At 49.5% G+C, this 16,992-nt stretch overlaps 1 protein-coding gene across 1 annotated transcript in view; it reads right to left on the bottom strand.

Moving 5' to 3' along the window:
- The window catches only part of slc9a1b (solute carrier family 9 member A1b), a 63,877-nt gene that overhangs the window by 26,430 nt on the left and 20,455 nt on the right, over positions 1 to 16,992 (bottom strand). The window contains exons 3-8 of the mRNA XM_079877878.1: positions 4,083 to 4,333; positions 3,786 to 4,003; positions 3,235 to 3,437; positions 3,015 to 3,104; positions 2,830 to 2,900; positions 2,141 to 2,305 (exon numbers count right to left, since the gene is read on the bottom strand). Of these exons, the coding sequence (XP_079734004.1) occupies positions 2,141 to 2,305; positions 2,830 to 2,900; positions 3,015 to 3,104; positions 3,235 to 3,437; positions 3,786 to 4,003; positions 4,083 to 4,333 (998 nt within the window). The remainder of the gene's footprint in view (positions 1 to 2,140; positions 2,306 to 2,829; positions 2,901 to 3,014; positions 3,105 to 3,234; positions 3,438 to 3,785; positions 4,004 to 4,082; positions 4,334 to 16,992) is intronic.

The following is a 16,992-nucleotide window of genomic DNA, read 5'->3' on the forward strand; positions in this document are numbered from 1 at the left end:
GCAGTGAGGAGTGTGATGTGAGCGTGTGCAGTGTGAGGAGCGTGATGTGAGCGTGTGCAGTGTGAGGAGCGTGATGTGAGAGTGTGCAGTGTGAGGAGTGTGATGTGAGTGTGTGCAGTGTGAGGAGTGTGATGTGAGCGTGTGCAGTGAGGAGTGTGATGTGAGTGTGTGCAGTGTGAGGAGTGTGATGTGAGCGTGTGCAGTGAGGAGTGTGATGTGAGTGTGTGCAGTGTGAGGAGTGTGATGTGAGTGTGTGCAGTGTGAGGAGCGTGATGTGAGCGTGTGCAGTGAGGAGCATGTGCAGTGTGAGGAGTGTGATGTGAGCGTGTGCAGTGTGAGGAGTGTGATGTGAGTGTGTGCAGTGTGAGGAGCGTGATGTGAGCGTGTGCAGTGAGGAGCATGTGCAGTGTGAGGAGTGTGATGTGAGAGTGTGCAGTGTGAGGAGTGTGATGTGAGCGTGTGCAGTGTGAGGAGTGTGATGTGAGTGTGTGCAGTGTGAGGAGTGTGATGTGAGCGTGTGCAGTGTGAGGAGCGTGATGTGAGAGTGTGCAGTGTGAGGAGCGTGATGTGAGTGTGTGCAGTGTGAGGAGTGTGATGTGAGAGTGTGCAGTGTGAGGAGCGTGATGTGAGCGTGTGCAGTGTGAGGAGCGTGATGTGAGTGTGTGCAGTGTGAGGAGTGTGATGTGAGAGTGTGCAGTGTGAGGAGTGTGATGTGAGTGTGTGCAGTGTGAGGAGCGTGATGTGAGCGTGTGCAGTGTGAGGAGTGTGTGCAGTGTGAGGAGTGTGATGTGAGAGTGTGCAGTGTGAGGAGCGTGATGTGAGCGTGTGCAGTGTGAGGAGTGTGTGCAGTGTGAGGAGCATGATGTGAGCGTGTGCAGTGTGAGGAGTGTGATGTGAGTGTGTGCAGTGAGGAGTGTGATGTGAGCGTGTGCAGTGTGAGGAGTGTGTGCAGTGTGAGGAGTGTGATGTGAGCGTGTGCAGTGTGAGGAGCGTGATGTGAGAGTGTGCAGTGTGAGGAGTGTGATGTGAGTGTGTGCAGTGAGGAGCGTGATGTGAGCGTGTGCAGTGTGAGGAGTGTGTGCAGTGTGAGGAGCGTGATGTGAGCGTGTGCAGTGTGAGGAGCGTGATGTGAGAGTGTGCAGTGTGAGGAGTGTGATGTGAGTGTGTGCAGTGAGGAGCGTGATGTGAGCGTGTGCAGTGTGAGGAGTGTGTGCAGTGTGAGGAGCGTGATGTGAGCGTGTGCAGTGTGAGGAGCGTGATGTGAGAGTGTGCAGTGTGAGGAGTGTGATGTGAGTGTGTGCAGTGTGAGGAGCGTGATGTGAGCGTGTGCAGTGTGAGGAGTGTGTGCAGTGTGAGGAGTGTGATGTGAGAGTGTGCAGTGTGAGGAGCGTGATGTGAGCGTGCAGTGTGAGGAGCGTGATGTGAGCGTGTGCAGTGTGAGGAGTGTGATGTGAGCGTGTGCAGTGAGGAGTGTGATGTGAGAGTGTGCAGTGTGAGGAGCGTGATGTGAGCGTGTGCAGTGTGAGGAGTGTGTGCAGTGTGAGGAGTGTGATGTGAGTGTGTGCAGTGTGAGGAGTGTGATGTGAGAGTGTGCAGTGTGAGGAGCGTGTGCAGTGTGAGGAGTGTGATGTGAGCGTGTGCAGTGTGAGGAGTGTGATGTGAGCGTGTGCAGTGTGAGGAGTGTGAGGAGCGTGATGTGAGAGTGTGCAGTGTGAGGAGTGTGATGTGAGAGTGTGCAGTGTGAGGAGCGTGTGCAGTGTGAGGAGTGTGATGTGAGTGTGTGCAGTGTGAGGAGCGTGATGTGAGTGTGTGCAGTGTGAGGAGTGTGATGTGAGAGTGTGCAGTGTGAGGAGTGTGATGTGAGCGTGTGCAGTGTGAGGAGCGTGATGTGAGCGTGTGCAGTGTGAGGAGTGTGATGTGAGTGTGTGCAGTGTGAGGAGTGTGATGTGAGCGTGTGCAGTGTGAGGAGTGTGATGTGAGCGTGTGCAGTGTGAGGAGTGTGATGTGAGAGTGTGCAGTGTGAGGAGTGTGATGTGAGCGTGTGCAGTGTGAGGAGCGTGTGCAGTGTGAGGAGTGTGATGTGAGTGTGTGCAGTATGTGCGAGGAGCGTGTGCAGTGTGAGGAGTGTGTGGAATCTCACGGTATGGCCGATGCAGTGGTCAGACTGGCTGAACTGTTGCTCTCCAGCAGCATCATGGCCTGTTTGAGCTCCATCTTATTGTAGAAGGAGATGAGCTGCGGTTCCTGCGATCGCTCTCCAGTGATCAGACACCGTTTGATGTAACGCTTATTAAAGCGATTCAGCCTGCAGAAGAACACGCATCAGAAACTAGAATATTTACAAGATCTGAAATACAAGAGTCAAGCCTGTGAACACCTGGCATCATTTACTCACCCTCATGTCTCCTGCACACAGTTAAATACATAAGATAAGCGCTAATAATGTGTCACTGTTTTTGGTCTTCAAAACTATTTTGACCAAAACTGAACAATAATTTTTTGCATAATTGTTTTCTTTTGCTGAAATTTCAGTACATCACTATGTTTGGCATTATGTTTCTGAAGAGTACAAAAGAAGAAAACCAAAAGACCAAATTTAAGTTGTTATTCACGGTTCAAAGCTTCTGAGAATCAAGGCCTCCACAGTTCATAAAACTCATTTGCAGATTAAACCAAATAGCGGGTACTCGATATCGGTACTCTTGATATTTTTTGGAGAGTATGGAAAAGTAGTGTGAAGACTGATTCAAAATATGAGGATAAACAGTAAACCATGACAGGATTTTCAATTTCAGCTGAGTTTTCCTTCAATGCTGGTCTGAAACGCACTTATCCCTCCAGTGATGATGTCCGTAGTGTCCGCACACACCGTCTATTCCAGTTAGCAAAAGTTCCAGAAACTGCAGGAGACACAAAACAGGAGCATTTAACATTTTAATTTTCCATTAACCGTCCAGCCGAGCAGTTCTCGGCTACATCACGTGTTTCTCAGTCTTTGAGATCAGGTACACTACCTGAGTGTGAATCTCCTCATTTATTGAACTTTTACTTTGTTTTCCCTTCTTGACGGCCAAAAGGTCAACAAGGGGTCGAATCGTCATTCCCTAAAAAACATTGGCAACCTATGGTGATCACGTGACAGAAGCCTATATGCCAGAAACCACCGGCTACAGTATTTCCTACAACTGGATGGATTTTCTTCAGCTAAAGGGACTGAGTGTCCAATTCTCTCACCTGCACAAACACAGTGAAGAAGATGACGGTGATGATGGCGGTGAGAAACATGTCCTTCATGGGAAAGTCGTCACTGGACAGCAGGAATGCCAGCGAGAAGGCGATCGCGCCCCTCAAGCCCCCGTACGCCACAATGAACTGATCCTTGCCACTCAGCTTCACCATGCGGTACTTATTAATGATGTACGTTAAACCGATCACACCTGCACACAAAACTCAGTTTGGAATAATTAAAAAAATATATATGTTTCTGAAAGAGTTTCTTCTGCTCACCAAGGCTGCATTTATTTGATCATAAATACAGTAAAAACTGTGAAATATTATTCCAATGTAAATCAGCTGTTTTCTATGTGAATATTTAGTAATAGTGTGTGTAATTTATTCCTGTGATCAGAGCTGAATTTTCAGCATCATTACTCCAGTCTTCAGTGTCACATGATCCTTCAGAAATCACTCTAATATGATGATTTACTGCTCAATAAAGATGTCTGATTAGACCCATTGGATGTTCCTGATAAACTCTAACTAGCGTAGCATGAGGAGACGCTCACCCAGAACCCTGGACAGCAGACAGAGGACGATGGTGATGGTGACAAACGTCCAGTTCCAGGCGTGCGGCCCGGCCACCGTCGACACGCCCAAGAAGATGAAGATCAGAGTCTCGCTCACGCTGCTCCACATCTTCAGGAAGTACTTGATGGTGGTGTAGGATTTGTGGGAAATGTTGGCCTCCACGTAGGGCCGCATCACCACGCCACACGCGATGAGCCTGAGAACCGCACAGAAACCCCAGTGTGAGACACAAACACAGACTCTGGGCTCATTAGCAGTGGGAATGCCAGACTCACGCCATGATGCCAGACAGGTGGAAGACCTCGGCGGACAGATACGCCATGTAACTGTAGAGGAAGACGAAGAGCGGCTCGATCACACGTGTGTGCGCCGTGAAGCGTGAGGTGAAGGCCGCCAGAACTCCGTACACGCCGCCCACCATCACTCCGCCCAGCGACACCACAAAGAAACACACAACACCCAGAAAGACGTCGAGCGCCGTCACCTCGCCCACGTGCGCAAACTCCTCGAACAGGTGATACAGGACCTGAAGGAAACACACTTACTGTAGGTCAAATCACATATCACGAGAAGAAAGAAGACATTTGAATGAAGGAGCTTTGACCTTCTTCGCTGTGTGACTCTGATGATGTGATGTCAGCTAAACCCTGATAGCTGATGGGATTGATGGAGATCCGACAGGAAACGCAGGGTAGATCTACAGCAGAGCAGCGTTCTCTGATCTCAAATGCCACACATTTTTTGAAAGATTTTAAATCTTTGCAAATTTCTTAAAAATAAAAACGAAAAAAAATCACATGTCCATAAGTATTCACAGCCTTTGCCATGACACTCAAAATTGAGCTCAAGTGCATCCTATTTACACTGATCATCCTTGAGATGTTTCTACAACTGGATTGGAGTCCACCTGTGGTAAACTCAGTTGATTGGACATGATTTGGAAAGGCACACACCTGTCTATATAAGGTCCCACAGTTAACAGTGCCTGTCAGAGCACAAACCAAGCCATGATGTCCAAGGAATTGTCTGTAGACCTCCGAGACAGGATTGTATCAAGGCCCAGATCTGGGGAAGGGTACAGAAACATTTCTGCAGCGTTGAAGGTCCCAATGCGCACAGTGGCCTCCATCATCTGTAAATGGAAGTAGTGTGGAACCACCAGGACTCTTCCTAGAGCTGAGCGATCTGGGTAGAAGGGCCTTAGTCAGGGAGGAGACCCAGAACCCGATGGTCCCTCTGACAAAGCTCCAGTGTTTCTCTGTGGAGAGAGGAGAACCTTCCAGAAGAACAACCATCTCTGCAGCTCTCCACCAATCAGGCCAGGCACTGAGAGACTAGTCAGGATTGAGGGAAATATGAGGAACTGGGAGACTCGTCAGGATCAAGGGAAAGATGAGGAACTGGGAGACTCGTCAGGATCGAGGGAAAGATGAGGAACTGGGAGACTCGTCAGGATAGAGGGAAAGATGAGGAACTGGGAGACTAGTCAAGATCGAGGGAAAGATGAGGGACTGGGAGACTAGTCAGGATTGAGGGAAAGATGAGGACCTGGGAGACTCGTCAGGATCGAGGGAAATATGAGGAACTGGGAGACTCATCAGGATCGAGGGAAAGATGAGGAACTGGGAGACTAGTCAAGATCGAGGGAAAGATGAGGGACTGGGAGACTAGTCAGGATCGAGGGAAAGATGAGGAACTGGGAGACTCGTCTGGATCGAGGGAAATATGAGGAACTGGGAGACTCGTCAGGATCGAGGTAAAGATATATGTACAAAGACATCCCTGATGAACACCTGCTCCAGAGCTCTGGACCTCAGACTGGGGCAACGGTTCATCTTCCAACAGGACAACGACCCTCAGCACACAGTCAAGATAACAAACGACCCTCAGCACACAGCCAAGATAACAAACGACCCTAAGCACACAGCCAAGATAACAAAGGAGTGGCTACGGGACAACTCTGGGAATGTCCTTGAGTGGCCCACCAGAGCCCAGACTTGAACCCGATTGAACATCTCTGGAGAGATCTGAAGATGGCTGTGCACCGACGCTCCCCAACCAATCTGATGGAACTCGAGAGGTTCTGCAAAGAAAAACTGCCCCAAAAATAGGTGTGCCAAGCTTGTAGCATCATACTCAAAGAGACTTGAGTATTTTGAGGAATATAATGAATTGAATCCATTTAGGAATAAGACTGTAACATAACAAAATGTGGAAAAAGTGAAGCCCTGTGAATATTTTCCAGATGTACAGTCGATACTACAGTAACTGAGTGTTATTCAATTTCTGTGTAATATTTTTTTAAATATAAAAATAATTTCTTATAAGTAAAAAAAAAGTCCAGGTTCTATGCACAAATACGAGCATAGTGACCGTTAGTAGGGCTGCACAACTGGTCAGCATTTTGTGATTATATATCAATATGGTTATAAAGTAAAAATAATAATTATGACTACTACTAAAAATATATATAGTACTAAAAATAAGAAATATTACCTTTGTAATATTTTACTGTAAAATAAAAGTATTTAAGAAAAAAAAACAACTTTATATTACAACTGTAAAACTACAATCCTAATATTCATGGCTGTCTTAATTTCTTAATTTTCAAAGATTAAACCATCAAGCTTTTATTTTAGCAGAAAACCGCACCGTGTTTGTGAAGATGTTTGTTAAAGCGACTCAAACTCAGAGTAGATGCAGATGGAGAGTTAGGGTTACCCACACACACACACACACACACACACACACTCACTCTCGGCGGCGGATCATGAGCTGCTCGCGTCTGATTGAACACCGAGTTACGCTTCACACACGCATGTTCATATTTACAGTTTTTCTGAAATGCTAAAACACTAAACCCCATTCTCTGAACCAAATTCTCAACAGCCTAAACCAATTGGTCAAATAAATCACTCTTTCTGTAAAACATTAACAAGTTCAGGTAGTTCACTGTTTGCAAATCTCATGCACTCTTTCTTCAAAACTCTAAACACATTTTCACTCACTAAAACACATTTCGCAGTTTCAAAATGTTAAAAACAGGCAGGCAAAAGTTAAACACAACTGCAACAGTTGTCATCGTTTACACACGACTCAAAATTGTTTACACTTATTTCTAATTATGTGGTCAAACCAACTGTACATAATACAAGTCAGTTCACAGTCCCAAAACTGACTCAAAATGTTGCACTGAATGTTGATACCAACAATGGATAGTGTGTGTAAGAGGAGGAAGAGTGTGTGTAAGAGGAGGAAGAGTGTGTGTGTAAGAGGAGGTGAACAGGGAGGAAGAGGATGAGAACGAGGAAGAGCAGGTGTATAAGGAGGAAGAGCGTGTGTGTAAGAGGAGGTGAATGAGGATGAGAACGAGGAAGAGCAGGTGAATAAGGAGGAAGAGTGTGTGTGTAAGAGGAGGTGAACGAGGATGAGGAGGATGAGGAAGAGCAAGTGTATAAGGAGGACGAGCATGTGTGTAAGAGGAGGTGAACAGGGAGGAAGAGGATGAGAACGAGGAAGAGCAGATGTATAAGGAGGAAGAGCGTGTGTGTAAGAGGAGGTGAACGAGGAAGAGGAGGATGAAGAAGAGCAGGTGTATAAGGAGGAAGAGTGTGTGTGTAAGAGGAGGTGAACGAGGAAGAGGAGGATGAGGAAGAGCAGGTGTATAAGGAGGACGAGTGTGTGCGTAAGAGGAGGTGAACGAGGATGAGGACGAGGCAGAGCAGGTGTATAAGGAGGAAGAGCGTGTGTGTAAGAGGAGGTGAACAGGGAGGAAGAGGATGAGAACGAGGAAGAGCAGATGTATAAGGAGGAAGAGTGTGTGTGTAAGAGGAGGTGAACGAGGAAGAGGAGGATGAAGAGCAGGTGTATAAGGAGGAAGAGTGTGTGTGTAAGAGGAGGTGAACGAGGATGAGGACGAGGCAGAGCAGGTGTATAAGGAGGAAGAGCGTGTGTGTAAGAGGAGGTGAACGAGGATGAGGACGAGGCAGAGCAGGTGTATAAGGAGGAAGAGCGTGTGTGTAAGAGGAGGTGAACGAGGATGAGGACGAGGCAGAGCAGGTGTATAAGGAGGAAGAGCATGTGTGTAAGAGGAGGTTAACGAGGATGAGGAGGATGAGGAAGAGCAGGTGTATAAGGAGGAAGAGCGTGTGTGTAAGAGGAAGAGGAGGATGAGGAAGAGCAGGTGTATAAGGAGGAAGAGCGTGTGTGTAAGAGGAGGTGAACGAGGATGAGGACGAGGAAGAGCAGGTGTATAAGGAGGAAGAGTGTGTGTGTAAGAGGAGGTGAACGAGGATGAGGACGAGGCAGAGCAGGTGTATAAGGAGGAAGAGCGTGTGTGTAAGAGGAGGTGAACGAGGAAGAGGAGGATGAGGAAGAGCAGGTGTATAAGGAGGAAGAGTGTGTGTGTAAGAGGAGGTGAACGAGGAAGAGGAGGATGAGGAAGAGCAGCTGTATAAGGAGGAAGAGTGTGTGTGTAAGAGGAGGTGAACGAGGAAGAGGAGGATGAAGAAGAGCAGGTGTATAAGAAGGAAGAGTGTGTGTGTAAGAGGAGGTGAAGATGTATAAGGAGGAAGAGCGTGTGTGTAAGAGGAGGTGAATGAGGATGAGGACGAGGAAGAGCAGGTGTATAAGGAGGAAGAGTGTGTGTGTAAGAGGAGGTGAACGAGGAAGAGGAGGATGAGGAAGAGCAGATGTATAAGGAGGAAGAGTGTGTGTGTAAGAGGAGGTGAACGAGGATGAGGAGGATGAGGAAGAGCAGGTGTATAAGGAGGAAGAGCATGTGTGTAAGAGGAGGTTAACGAGGATGAGGAGGATGAGGAAGAGCAGGTGTATAAGGAGGAAGAGCGTGTGTGTAAGAGGAGGTGAACGAGGAAGAGGAGGATGAGGAAGAGCAGGTGTATAAGGAGGAAGAGCGTGTAAGAGGAGGTGAACGAGGATGAGGAGGATGAGGAAGAGCAGGTGTATAAGAGGAGGAAGAGCGTGTGTGTAAGAGGAGGTGAACGAGGAAGAGGAGGATGAGGAAGAGCAGGTGTATAAGGAGGAAGAGTGCGTGTGTAAGAGGAGGATGAGGAAGTGTGTGTGTAAGAGGAGGATGAGGAAGAGTGTGTGTGTAAGAGGAGGTGAACGAGGAAGAGGAGGATGAGGAAGAGTGTGTGTGTAAGAGGAGGTGAACGAGGAAGAGGAGGATGAGGAAGAGTGTGTGTGTAAGAGGAGGTGAACGAGGAAGAGGAGGATGAGGAAGAGTGTGTGTGTAAGAGGATGAGGAAGAGTGTGTGTGTGTGTAAGAGGAGGTGAACGAGGAAGAGGAGGATGAGGAAGAGTGTGTGTGTAAGAGGAGGTGAATGAGGAAGAGGAGGATGAGGAAGAGTGTGTGTGTAAGAGGAGGTGAACGAGGAAGAGGAGGATGAGGAAGAGTGTGTGTGTAAGAGGAGGTGAACGATGAAGAGGAGGATGAGGAAGAGTGTGTATAGTGTTGTCCAGGCTGGATCTGCTTCAGGGTTTTCCTCTTCTCCTGCAGAGACTCTGAGATGAGGAGAAACTCCTCCGGCCGGATCAACATGAAGAAGACATGATGAAGCAGAATCTCTGTCACTGACGTGATCCTGCAGCTGCACAACTCTTCTGAGTGACTGTAACATGCTCTTCATTTAGAGTATTTTACTGTAACCTTTTTGGCTTTTGCAGTTGGGTCACTGTATTTTCACAGTATGCAAGTGCAAGTATACAGACATTCAATACTATTAAATATCCAGTACAACACTACACTTGCAGGGCATACAGTATACAATGTATTCACCTTCCTACTGTAAGTTGTAATTACACTATACTTTTTTACATAATTGCTAAATTTGTTTACTTTGTTACAATATACTTTTTTCTGTAACTGCAAGCTTTGGGTTCTGTGTTCTCCATTTTTTTATGTAGTGTCTAACGGATGATCTGTAGTGTCTAAAATATTGACTCGCTGTGTGTATGACAGTTTGATTATGAGCAGATAAAATGGGTTTGAGGCAATTGTTTGATTTTGCCAGAAGAGGCCGATGTTCTCTGAATGTGGTTTGAAAATTTGAGGAGTGTGTGAGCTTCAGTGAGGAGTGTGTGAGCTTCAGTGAAGAGTGTTTGAGCTTCAGTGGGGAGTGTGTGAGCTTCAGTGGGGAGTGTGTGAGCTTCAGTGGGGAGTGTGTGAGCTTCAGTGAGGAGTGTGTGAGCTTCAGTGGGGAGTGTGTGAGCTTCAGTGAGGAGTGTGTGAGCTACAGTGAGGGAGTGTGTGAGCTTCAGTGAGGAGTGTGTGAGCTTCAGTGAGGAGTAGTGTGTGAGCTTCAGAGAGGAGTGTGTGAGCTTCAGTGGGGAGTGTGTGAGCTTCAGTGGGGAGTGTGTGAGCTTCAGTGAGGGAGTGTGTGAGCTTCAGTGGGGAGTGTGTGAGCTTCAGTGAGGAGTGTGTGAGCTTCAGTGAAGAGTGTGTGAGCTTCAGTGAGGAGTGTGTGAGCTTCAGTGAAGAGTGTGTGAGCTTCAGTGAAGAGTGTTTGAGCTTCAGTGGGGAGTGTGTGAGCTTCAGTGGGGAGTGTGTGAGCTTCAGTGGGGAGTGTGTGAGCTTCAGTGAGGAGTGTGTGAGCTTCAGTGGGGAGTGTGTGAGCTTCAGTGAGGAGTGTGTGAGCTACAGTGAGGGAGTGTGTGAGCTTCAGTGAGGAGTGTGTGAGCTTCAGTGAGGAGTAGTGTGTGAGCTTCAGAGAGGAGTGTGTGAGCTTCAGTGGGGAGTGTGTGAGCTTCAGTGGGGAGTGTGTGAGCTTCAGTGGGGAGTGTGTGAGCTTCAGTGAGGAGTGTGTGAGCTTCAGTGAGGAGTGTGTGAGCTTCAGTGAGGAGTGTGTGAGCTTCAGTGAGCTTCAGTGAGGAGTGTGTGAGCTTCAGTGAGGGAGTGTGTGAGCTTCAGTGGGGAGTGTGAGAGCTTCAGTGAGGGAGTGTGTGAGCTTCAGTGAGGGAGTGTGTGAGCTTCAGTGAGCTTCAGTGAGGAGTGTGTGAGCTTCAGTGAGGAGTGTGAGAGCTTCAGTGAGGAGTGTGTGAGCTTCAGTGGGGAGTGTGAGAGCTTCAGTGAGGGAGTGTGTGAGCTTCAGTGGGGAGTGTGTGAGCTTCAGTGGGGAGTGTGTGAGCTTCAGTGGGGAGTGTGTGAGCTTCAGTGAGGAGTGTGTGAGCTTCAGTGAAGAGTGTGTGAGCTTCAGTGAGGAGTGTGTGAGCTTCAGTGAGGAGTGTGTGAGCTTCAGTGGGGAGTGTGTGAGCTTCAGTGAAGAGTGTGTGAGCTTCAGTGAGCTTCAGTGAGGAGTGTGTGAGCTTCAGTGAGGAGTGTGTGAGCTTCAGTGAGGAGTGTGTGAGCTTCAGTGAGCTTCAGTGAGGAGTGTGTGAGCTTCAGTGGGGAGTGTGAGAGCTTCAGTGAGGGAGTGTGTGAGCTTCAGTGGGGAGTGTGTGAGCTTCAGTGGGGAGTGTGTGAGCTTCAGTGGGGAGTGTGTGAGCTTCAGTGAGGAGTGTGTGAGCTTCAGTGAAGAGTGTGTGAGCTTCAGTGAGGAGTGTGTGAGCTTCAGTGAGGAGTGTGTGAGCTTCAGTGGGGAGTGTGTGAGCTTCAGTGAAGAGTGTGTGAGCTTCAGTGAGCTTCAGTGAGGAGTGTGTGAGCTTCAGTGAGGAGTGTGTGAGCTTCAGTGAGGAGTGTGTGAGCTTCAGTGAGCTTCAGTGAGGAGTGTGTGAGCTTCAGTGGGGAGTGTGTGAGCTTCAGTGAGGAGTGTGTGAGCTTCAGTGTGTGAACTTCAGTGAGGAGTGTGTGAGCTTCAGTGAGGAGTGTGTGAGCTTCAGTGAGCTTCAGTGAGGAGTGTGTGAGCTTCAGTGAGGAGTAGTGTGTGAGCTTCAGAGAGGAGTGTGTGAGCTTCAGTGGGGAGTGTGTGAGCTTCAGTGAAGAGTGTGTGAGCTTCAGTGGGGAGTGTGTGAGCTTCAGTGAGGGAGTGTGTGAGCTTCAGTGGGGAGTGTGTGAGCTTCAGTGAGGAGTGTGTGAGCTTCAGAGAGGAGTGTGTGAGCTTCAGTGGGGAGTGTGTGAGCTTCAGTGAGGAGTGTGTGAGCTTCAGTGAGGAGTGTGTGAGCTTCAGTGAGGAGTGTGTGAGCTTCAGTGAGCTTCAGTGAGGAGTGTGTGAGCTTCAGTGAGGAGTGTGTGAGCTTCAGTGAGGAGTGTGTGAGCTTCAGTGAGCTTCAGTGAGGAGTGTGTGAGCTTCAGTGAGGGAGTGTGTGAGCTTCAGTGAGCTTCAGTGAAGAGTGTGTGAGCTTCAGTGGGGAGTGTGTGAGCTTCAGTGGGGAGTGTGAGAGCTTCAGTGAGGGAGTGTGTGAGCTTCAGTGGGGAGTGTGTGAGCTTCAGTGGGGAGTGTGTGAGCTTCAGTGGGGAGTGTGTGAGCTTCAGTGGGGAGTGTGTGAGCTTCAGTGAGGAGTGTGTGAGCTTCAGTGAAGAGTGTGTGAGCTTCAGTGAGGAGTGTGTGAGCTTCAGTGAGGAGTGTGTGAGCTTCAGTGGGGAGTGTGTGAGCTTCAGTGAAGAGTGTGTGAGCTTCAGTGAGCTTCAGTGAGGAGTGTGTGAGCTTCAGTGAGGAGTGTGTGAGCTTCAGTGAGGAGTGTGTGAGCTTCAGTGAGCTTCAGTGAGGAGTGTGTAAGCTTCAGTGGGGAGTGTGTGAGCTTCAGTGAGGAGTGTGTGAGATTCAGTGTGTGAACTTCAGTGAGGAGTGTGTGAGCTTCAGTGAGGAGTGTGTGAGCTTCAGTGAGCTTCAGTGAGGAGTGTGTGAGCTTCAGTGAGGAGTGTGTGAGCTTCAGTGAGGAGTGTGTGAGGAGTGTGTGAGCTTCAGTGGGGAGTGTGTGAGCTTCAGTGAGGAGTGTGTGAGCTTCAGTGGGGAGTGTGTGAGCTTCAGTGAGGGAGTGTGTGAGCTTCAGTGGGGAGTGTGTGAGCTTCAGTGAGGAGTGTGTGAGCTTCAGAGAGGAGTGTGTGAGCTTCAGTGGGGAGTGTGTGAGCTTCAGTGAGGAGTGTGTGAGCTTCAGTGAGGAGTGTGTGAGCTTCAGTGAGGGAGTGTGTGAGCTTCAGTGGGGAGTGTGAGAGCTTCAGTGAGGGAGTGTGTGAGCTTCAGTGGGGAGTGTGTGAGCTTCAGTGAGGAGTGTGTGAGCTTCAGTGAGCTTCAGTGAGGAGTGTGTGAGCTTCAGTGAGGAGTGTGTGAGCTTCAGTGAGGAGTGTGTGAGCTTCAGTGAGCTTCAGTGAGGAGTGTGTGAGCTTCAGTGGGGAGTGTGTGAGCTTCAGTGAGGAGTGTGTGAGCTTCAGTGTGTGAACTTCAGTGAGGAGTGTGTGAGCTTCAGTGAGGAGTGTGTGAGCTTCAGTGAGCTTCAGTGAGGAGTGTGTGAGCTTCAGTGAGGAGTAGTGTGTGAGCTTCAGAGAGGAGTGTGTGAGCTTCAGTGGGGAGTGTGTGAGCTTCAGTGAAGAGTGTGTGAGCTTCAGTGGGGAGTGTGTGAGCTTCAGTGAGGGAGTGTGTGAGCTTCAGTGGGGAGTGTGTGAGCTTCAGTGAGGAGTGTGTGAGCTTCAGAGAGGAGTGTGTGAGCTTCAGTGGGGAGTGTGTGAGCTTCAGTGAGGAGTGTGTGAGCTTCAGTGAGGAGTGTGTGAGCTTCAGTGAGGAGTGTTTGAGCTTCAGTGAGCTTCAGTGAGGAGTGTGTGAGCTTCAGTGAGGAGTGTGTGAGCTTCAGTGAGGAGTGTGTGAGCTTCAGTGAGCTTCAGTGAGGAGTGTGTGAGCTTCAGTGAGGGAGTGTGTGAGCTTCAGTGAGCTTCAGTGAAGAGTGTGTGAGCTTCAGTGGGGAGTGTGTGAGCTTCAGTGGGGAGTGTGAGAGCTTCAGTGAGGGAGTGTGTGAGCTTCAGTGGGGAGTGTGTGAGCTTCAGTGAGGAGTGTGTCAGCTTCAGTGAAGAGTGTGTGAGCTTCAGTGAGGAGTGTGTGAGCTTCAGTGAGGAGTGTGTGAGCTTCAGTGGGGAGTGTGTGAGCTTCAGTGAAGAGTGTGTGAGCTTCAGTGAGCTTCAGTGAGGAGTGTGTGAGCTTCAATGAGGAGTGTGTGAGCTTCAGTGAGGAGTGTGTGAGCTTCAGTGAGCTTCAGTGAGGAGTGTGTAAGCTTCAGTGGGGAGTGTGTGAGCTTCAGTGAGGAGTGTGTGAGCTTCAGTGTGTGAACTTCAGTGAGGAGTGTGTGAGCTTCAGTGAGGAGTGTGTGAGCTTCAGTGAGCTTCAGTGAGGAGTGTGTGAGCTTCAGTGAGGAGTGTGTGAGCTTCAGTGAGGAGTGTGTGAGGAGTGTGTGAGCTTCAGTGGAGAGTGTGTGAGCTTCAGTGAGGAGTGTGTGAGCTTCAGTGGGGAGTGTGTGAGCTTCAGTGGGGAGTGTGTGAGCTTCAGTGGGGAGTGTGTGAGCTTCAGTGAGGAGTGTGTGAGCTTCAGTGAAGAGTGTGTGAGCTTCAGTGAGGAGTGTGTGAGCTTCAGTGAGGAGTGTGTGAGCTTCAGTGGGGAGTGTGTGAGCTTCAGTGAGCTTCTGTGAGGAGTGTGTGAGCTTCAGTGGGGAGTGTGTGAGCTTCAGTGAGGAGTGTGTGAGCTTCAGTGGGGAGTGTGTGAGCTTCAGTGAAGAGTGTGTGAGCTTCAGTGAGCTTCAGTGAGGAGTGTGTGAGCTTCAGTGAGGAGTGTGTGAGCTTCAGTGAGGAGTGTGTGAGCTTCAGTGAGCTTCAGTGAGGAGTATGTGAGCTTCAGTGAGGAGTGTGTGAGCTTCAGTGGGGAGTGTGTGAGCTTCAGTGAAGAGTGTGTGAGCTTCAGTGAAGAGTGTGTGAGCTTCAGTGAAGAGTGTGTGAGCTTCAGTGAGGAGTGTGTGAGCTTCAGTGAAGAGTGTGTGAGCTTCAGTGAAGAGAGTGTGAGCTTCAGTGAGGAGTGTGTGAGCTTCAGTGAGGAGTGTGTGAGCTTCAGTGAGGAGTGTGTGAGCTTCAGTGGGGAGTGTGTGAGCTTCAGTGAAGAGTGTGTGAGCTTCAGTGACGAGTGTGTGAGCTTCAGTGGGGAGTGTGTGAGCTTCAGTGGGGAGTGTGTGAGCTTCAGTGAAGAGTGTGTGAGCTTCAGTGAGGAGTGTGTGAGCTTCAGTGGGGAGTGTGTGAGCTTCAGTGAGGAGTGTGTGAGCTTCAGTGGGGAGTGTGTGAGCTTCAGTGAGGAGTGTGTGAGCTTCAGTGAGGAGTGTGTGAGCTTCAGTGAGGAGTGTGTGAGCTTCAGTGAGGAGTGTGTGAGCTTCAGTGGGGAGTGTGTGAGCTTCAGTGAGGAGTGTGTGAGCTTCAGTGAGGAGTGTGTGAGCTTCAGTGAGGAGTGTGTGAGCTTCAGTGAGGAGTGTGTGAGCTTCAGTGAGGAGTGTGTGAGCTTCAGTGAGGAGTGTGTGAGCTTCAGTGGGGAGTGTGTGAGCTTCAGTGAGGAGTGTGTGAGTTTCAGTGGGGAGTGTGTGAGCTTCAGTGAAGAGTGTGTGAGCTTCAGTGAAGAGTGTTTGAGCTTCAGTGAGCTTCAGTGGGGAGTGTGTGAGCTTCAGTGAAGAGTGTGTGAGCTTCAGTGGGGAGTGTGTGAGCTTCAGTGAAGAGTGTGTGAGCTTCAGTGGGGAGTGTGTGAGCTTCAGTGAGGAGTGTGTGAGTTTCAGTGAGCTTCAGTGAGCATCAGTGAGGAGTGTGTGAGCTTCAATGAGGAGTGTGTGAGCTTCAGTGGGGAGTGTGTGAGCTTCAGTGAAGAGTGTGTGAGCTTCAGTGAAGAGTGTTTGAGCTTCAGTGACGAGTGTGTGAGCTTCAGTGAGGAGTGTGTGAGCTTCAGTGGGGAGTGTGTAAGCTTCAGTGGGGAGTGTGTGAGCTTCAGTGAGGAGTGTGTGAGCTTCATTGGGGAGTGTGTGAGCTTCAGTGGGGAGTGTGTGAGCTTCAGTGGGGAGTGTGTGAGCTTCAGTGAGGAGTGTGTGAGCGAGCTTCAGTGGGGAGTGTGTGAGCTTCAGTGAAGAGTGTGTGAGCTTCAGTGAGCTTCAGTAAGGAGTGTGTGAGCTTCAGTGAGGAGTGTGTGAGTGAGGAGTGTGTGAGCTTCAGTGAGGAGTGTGTGAGCTTCAGTGAGCTTCAGTGAGGAGTGTGTGAGCTTCAGTGAGGAGTGTGTGAGCTTCAGTGGGGAGTGTGTGAGCTTCAGTGAAGAGTGTGTGAGCTTCAGTGAAGAGTGTGTGAGCTTCAGTGAAGAGTGTGTGAGCTTCAGTGAGGAGTGTGTGAGCTTCAGTGAAGAGTGTGTGAGCTTCAGTGAGGAGTGTGTGAGCTTCAGTGAGGAGTGTGTGAGCTTCAGTGGAGAGTGTGTGAGCTTCAGTGAGGAGTGTGTGAGCTTCAGTGAGGAGTGTGTGAGCTTCAGTGAGGAGTGTGTGAGCTTCAGTGGGGAGTGTGTGAGCTTCAGTGAAGAGTGTGTGAGCTTCAGTGACGAGTGTGTGAGCTTCAGTGGGGAGTGTGTGAGCTTCAGTGGGGAGTGTGTGAGCTTCAGTGAAGAGTGTGTGAGCTTCAGTGAGGAGTGTGTGAGCTTCAGTGGGGAGTGTGTGAGCTTCAGTGAGGAGTGTGTGAGTTTCAGTGGGGAGTGTGTGAGCTTCAGTGAAGAGTGTGTGAGCTTCAGTGAAGAGTGTTTGAGCTTCAGTGAGCTTCAGTGGGGAGTGTGTGAGCTTCAGTGAAGAGTGTGTGAGCTTCAGTGGGGAGTGTGTGAGCTTCAGTGAGGAGTGTGTGAGTTTCAGTGAGCTTCAGTGAGCTTCAGTGAGGAGTGTGTGAGCTTCAATGAGGAGTGTGTGAGCTTCAGTGGGGAGTGTGTGAGCTTCAGTGAAGAGTGTGTGAGCTTCAGTGAAGAGTGTTTGAGCTTCAGTGAGGAGTGTGTGAGCTTCAGTGAGGAGTGTGTGAGCTTCAGTGGGGAGTGTGTAAGCTTCAGTGGGGAGTGTGTGAGCTTCAGTGAGGAGTGTGTGAGGAGTGTGTGAGCTTCAGTGAGGAGTGTGTGAGCTTCAGTGAGGAGTGTGTGAGCTTCAGTGGGGAGTGTGTGAGCTTCAGTGAGGAGTGTGTGAGGAGTGTGTGAGCTTCAGTGGGGGAGTGTGTGAGCTTCAGTGGGGAGTGTGTGAGCTTCAGTGGGGAGTGTGTGAGCTTCAGTG

This window comes from Squalius cephalus (assembly GCF_949319135.1).
Source record: "Squalius cephalus genome assembly, chromosome: 8".
Lineage (NCBI taxonomy): Eukaryota > Metazoa > Chordata > Actinopteri > Cypriniformes > Leuciscidae > Squalius > Squalius cephalus.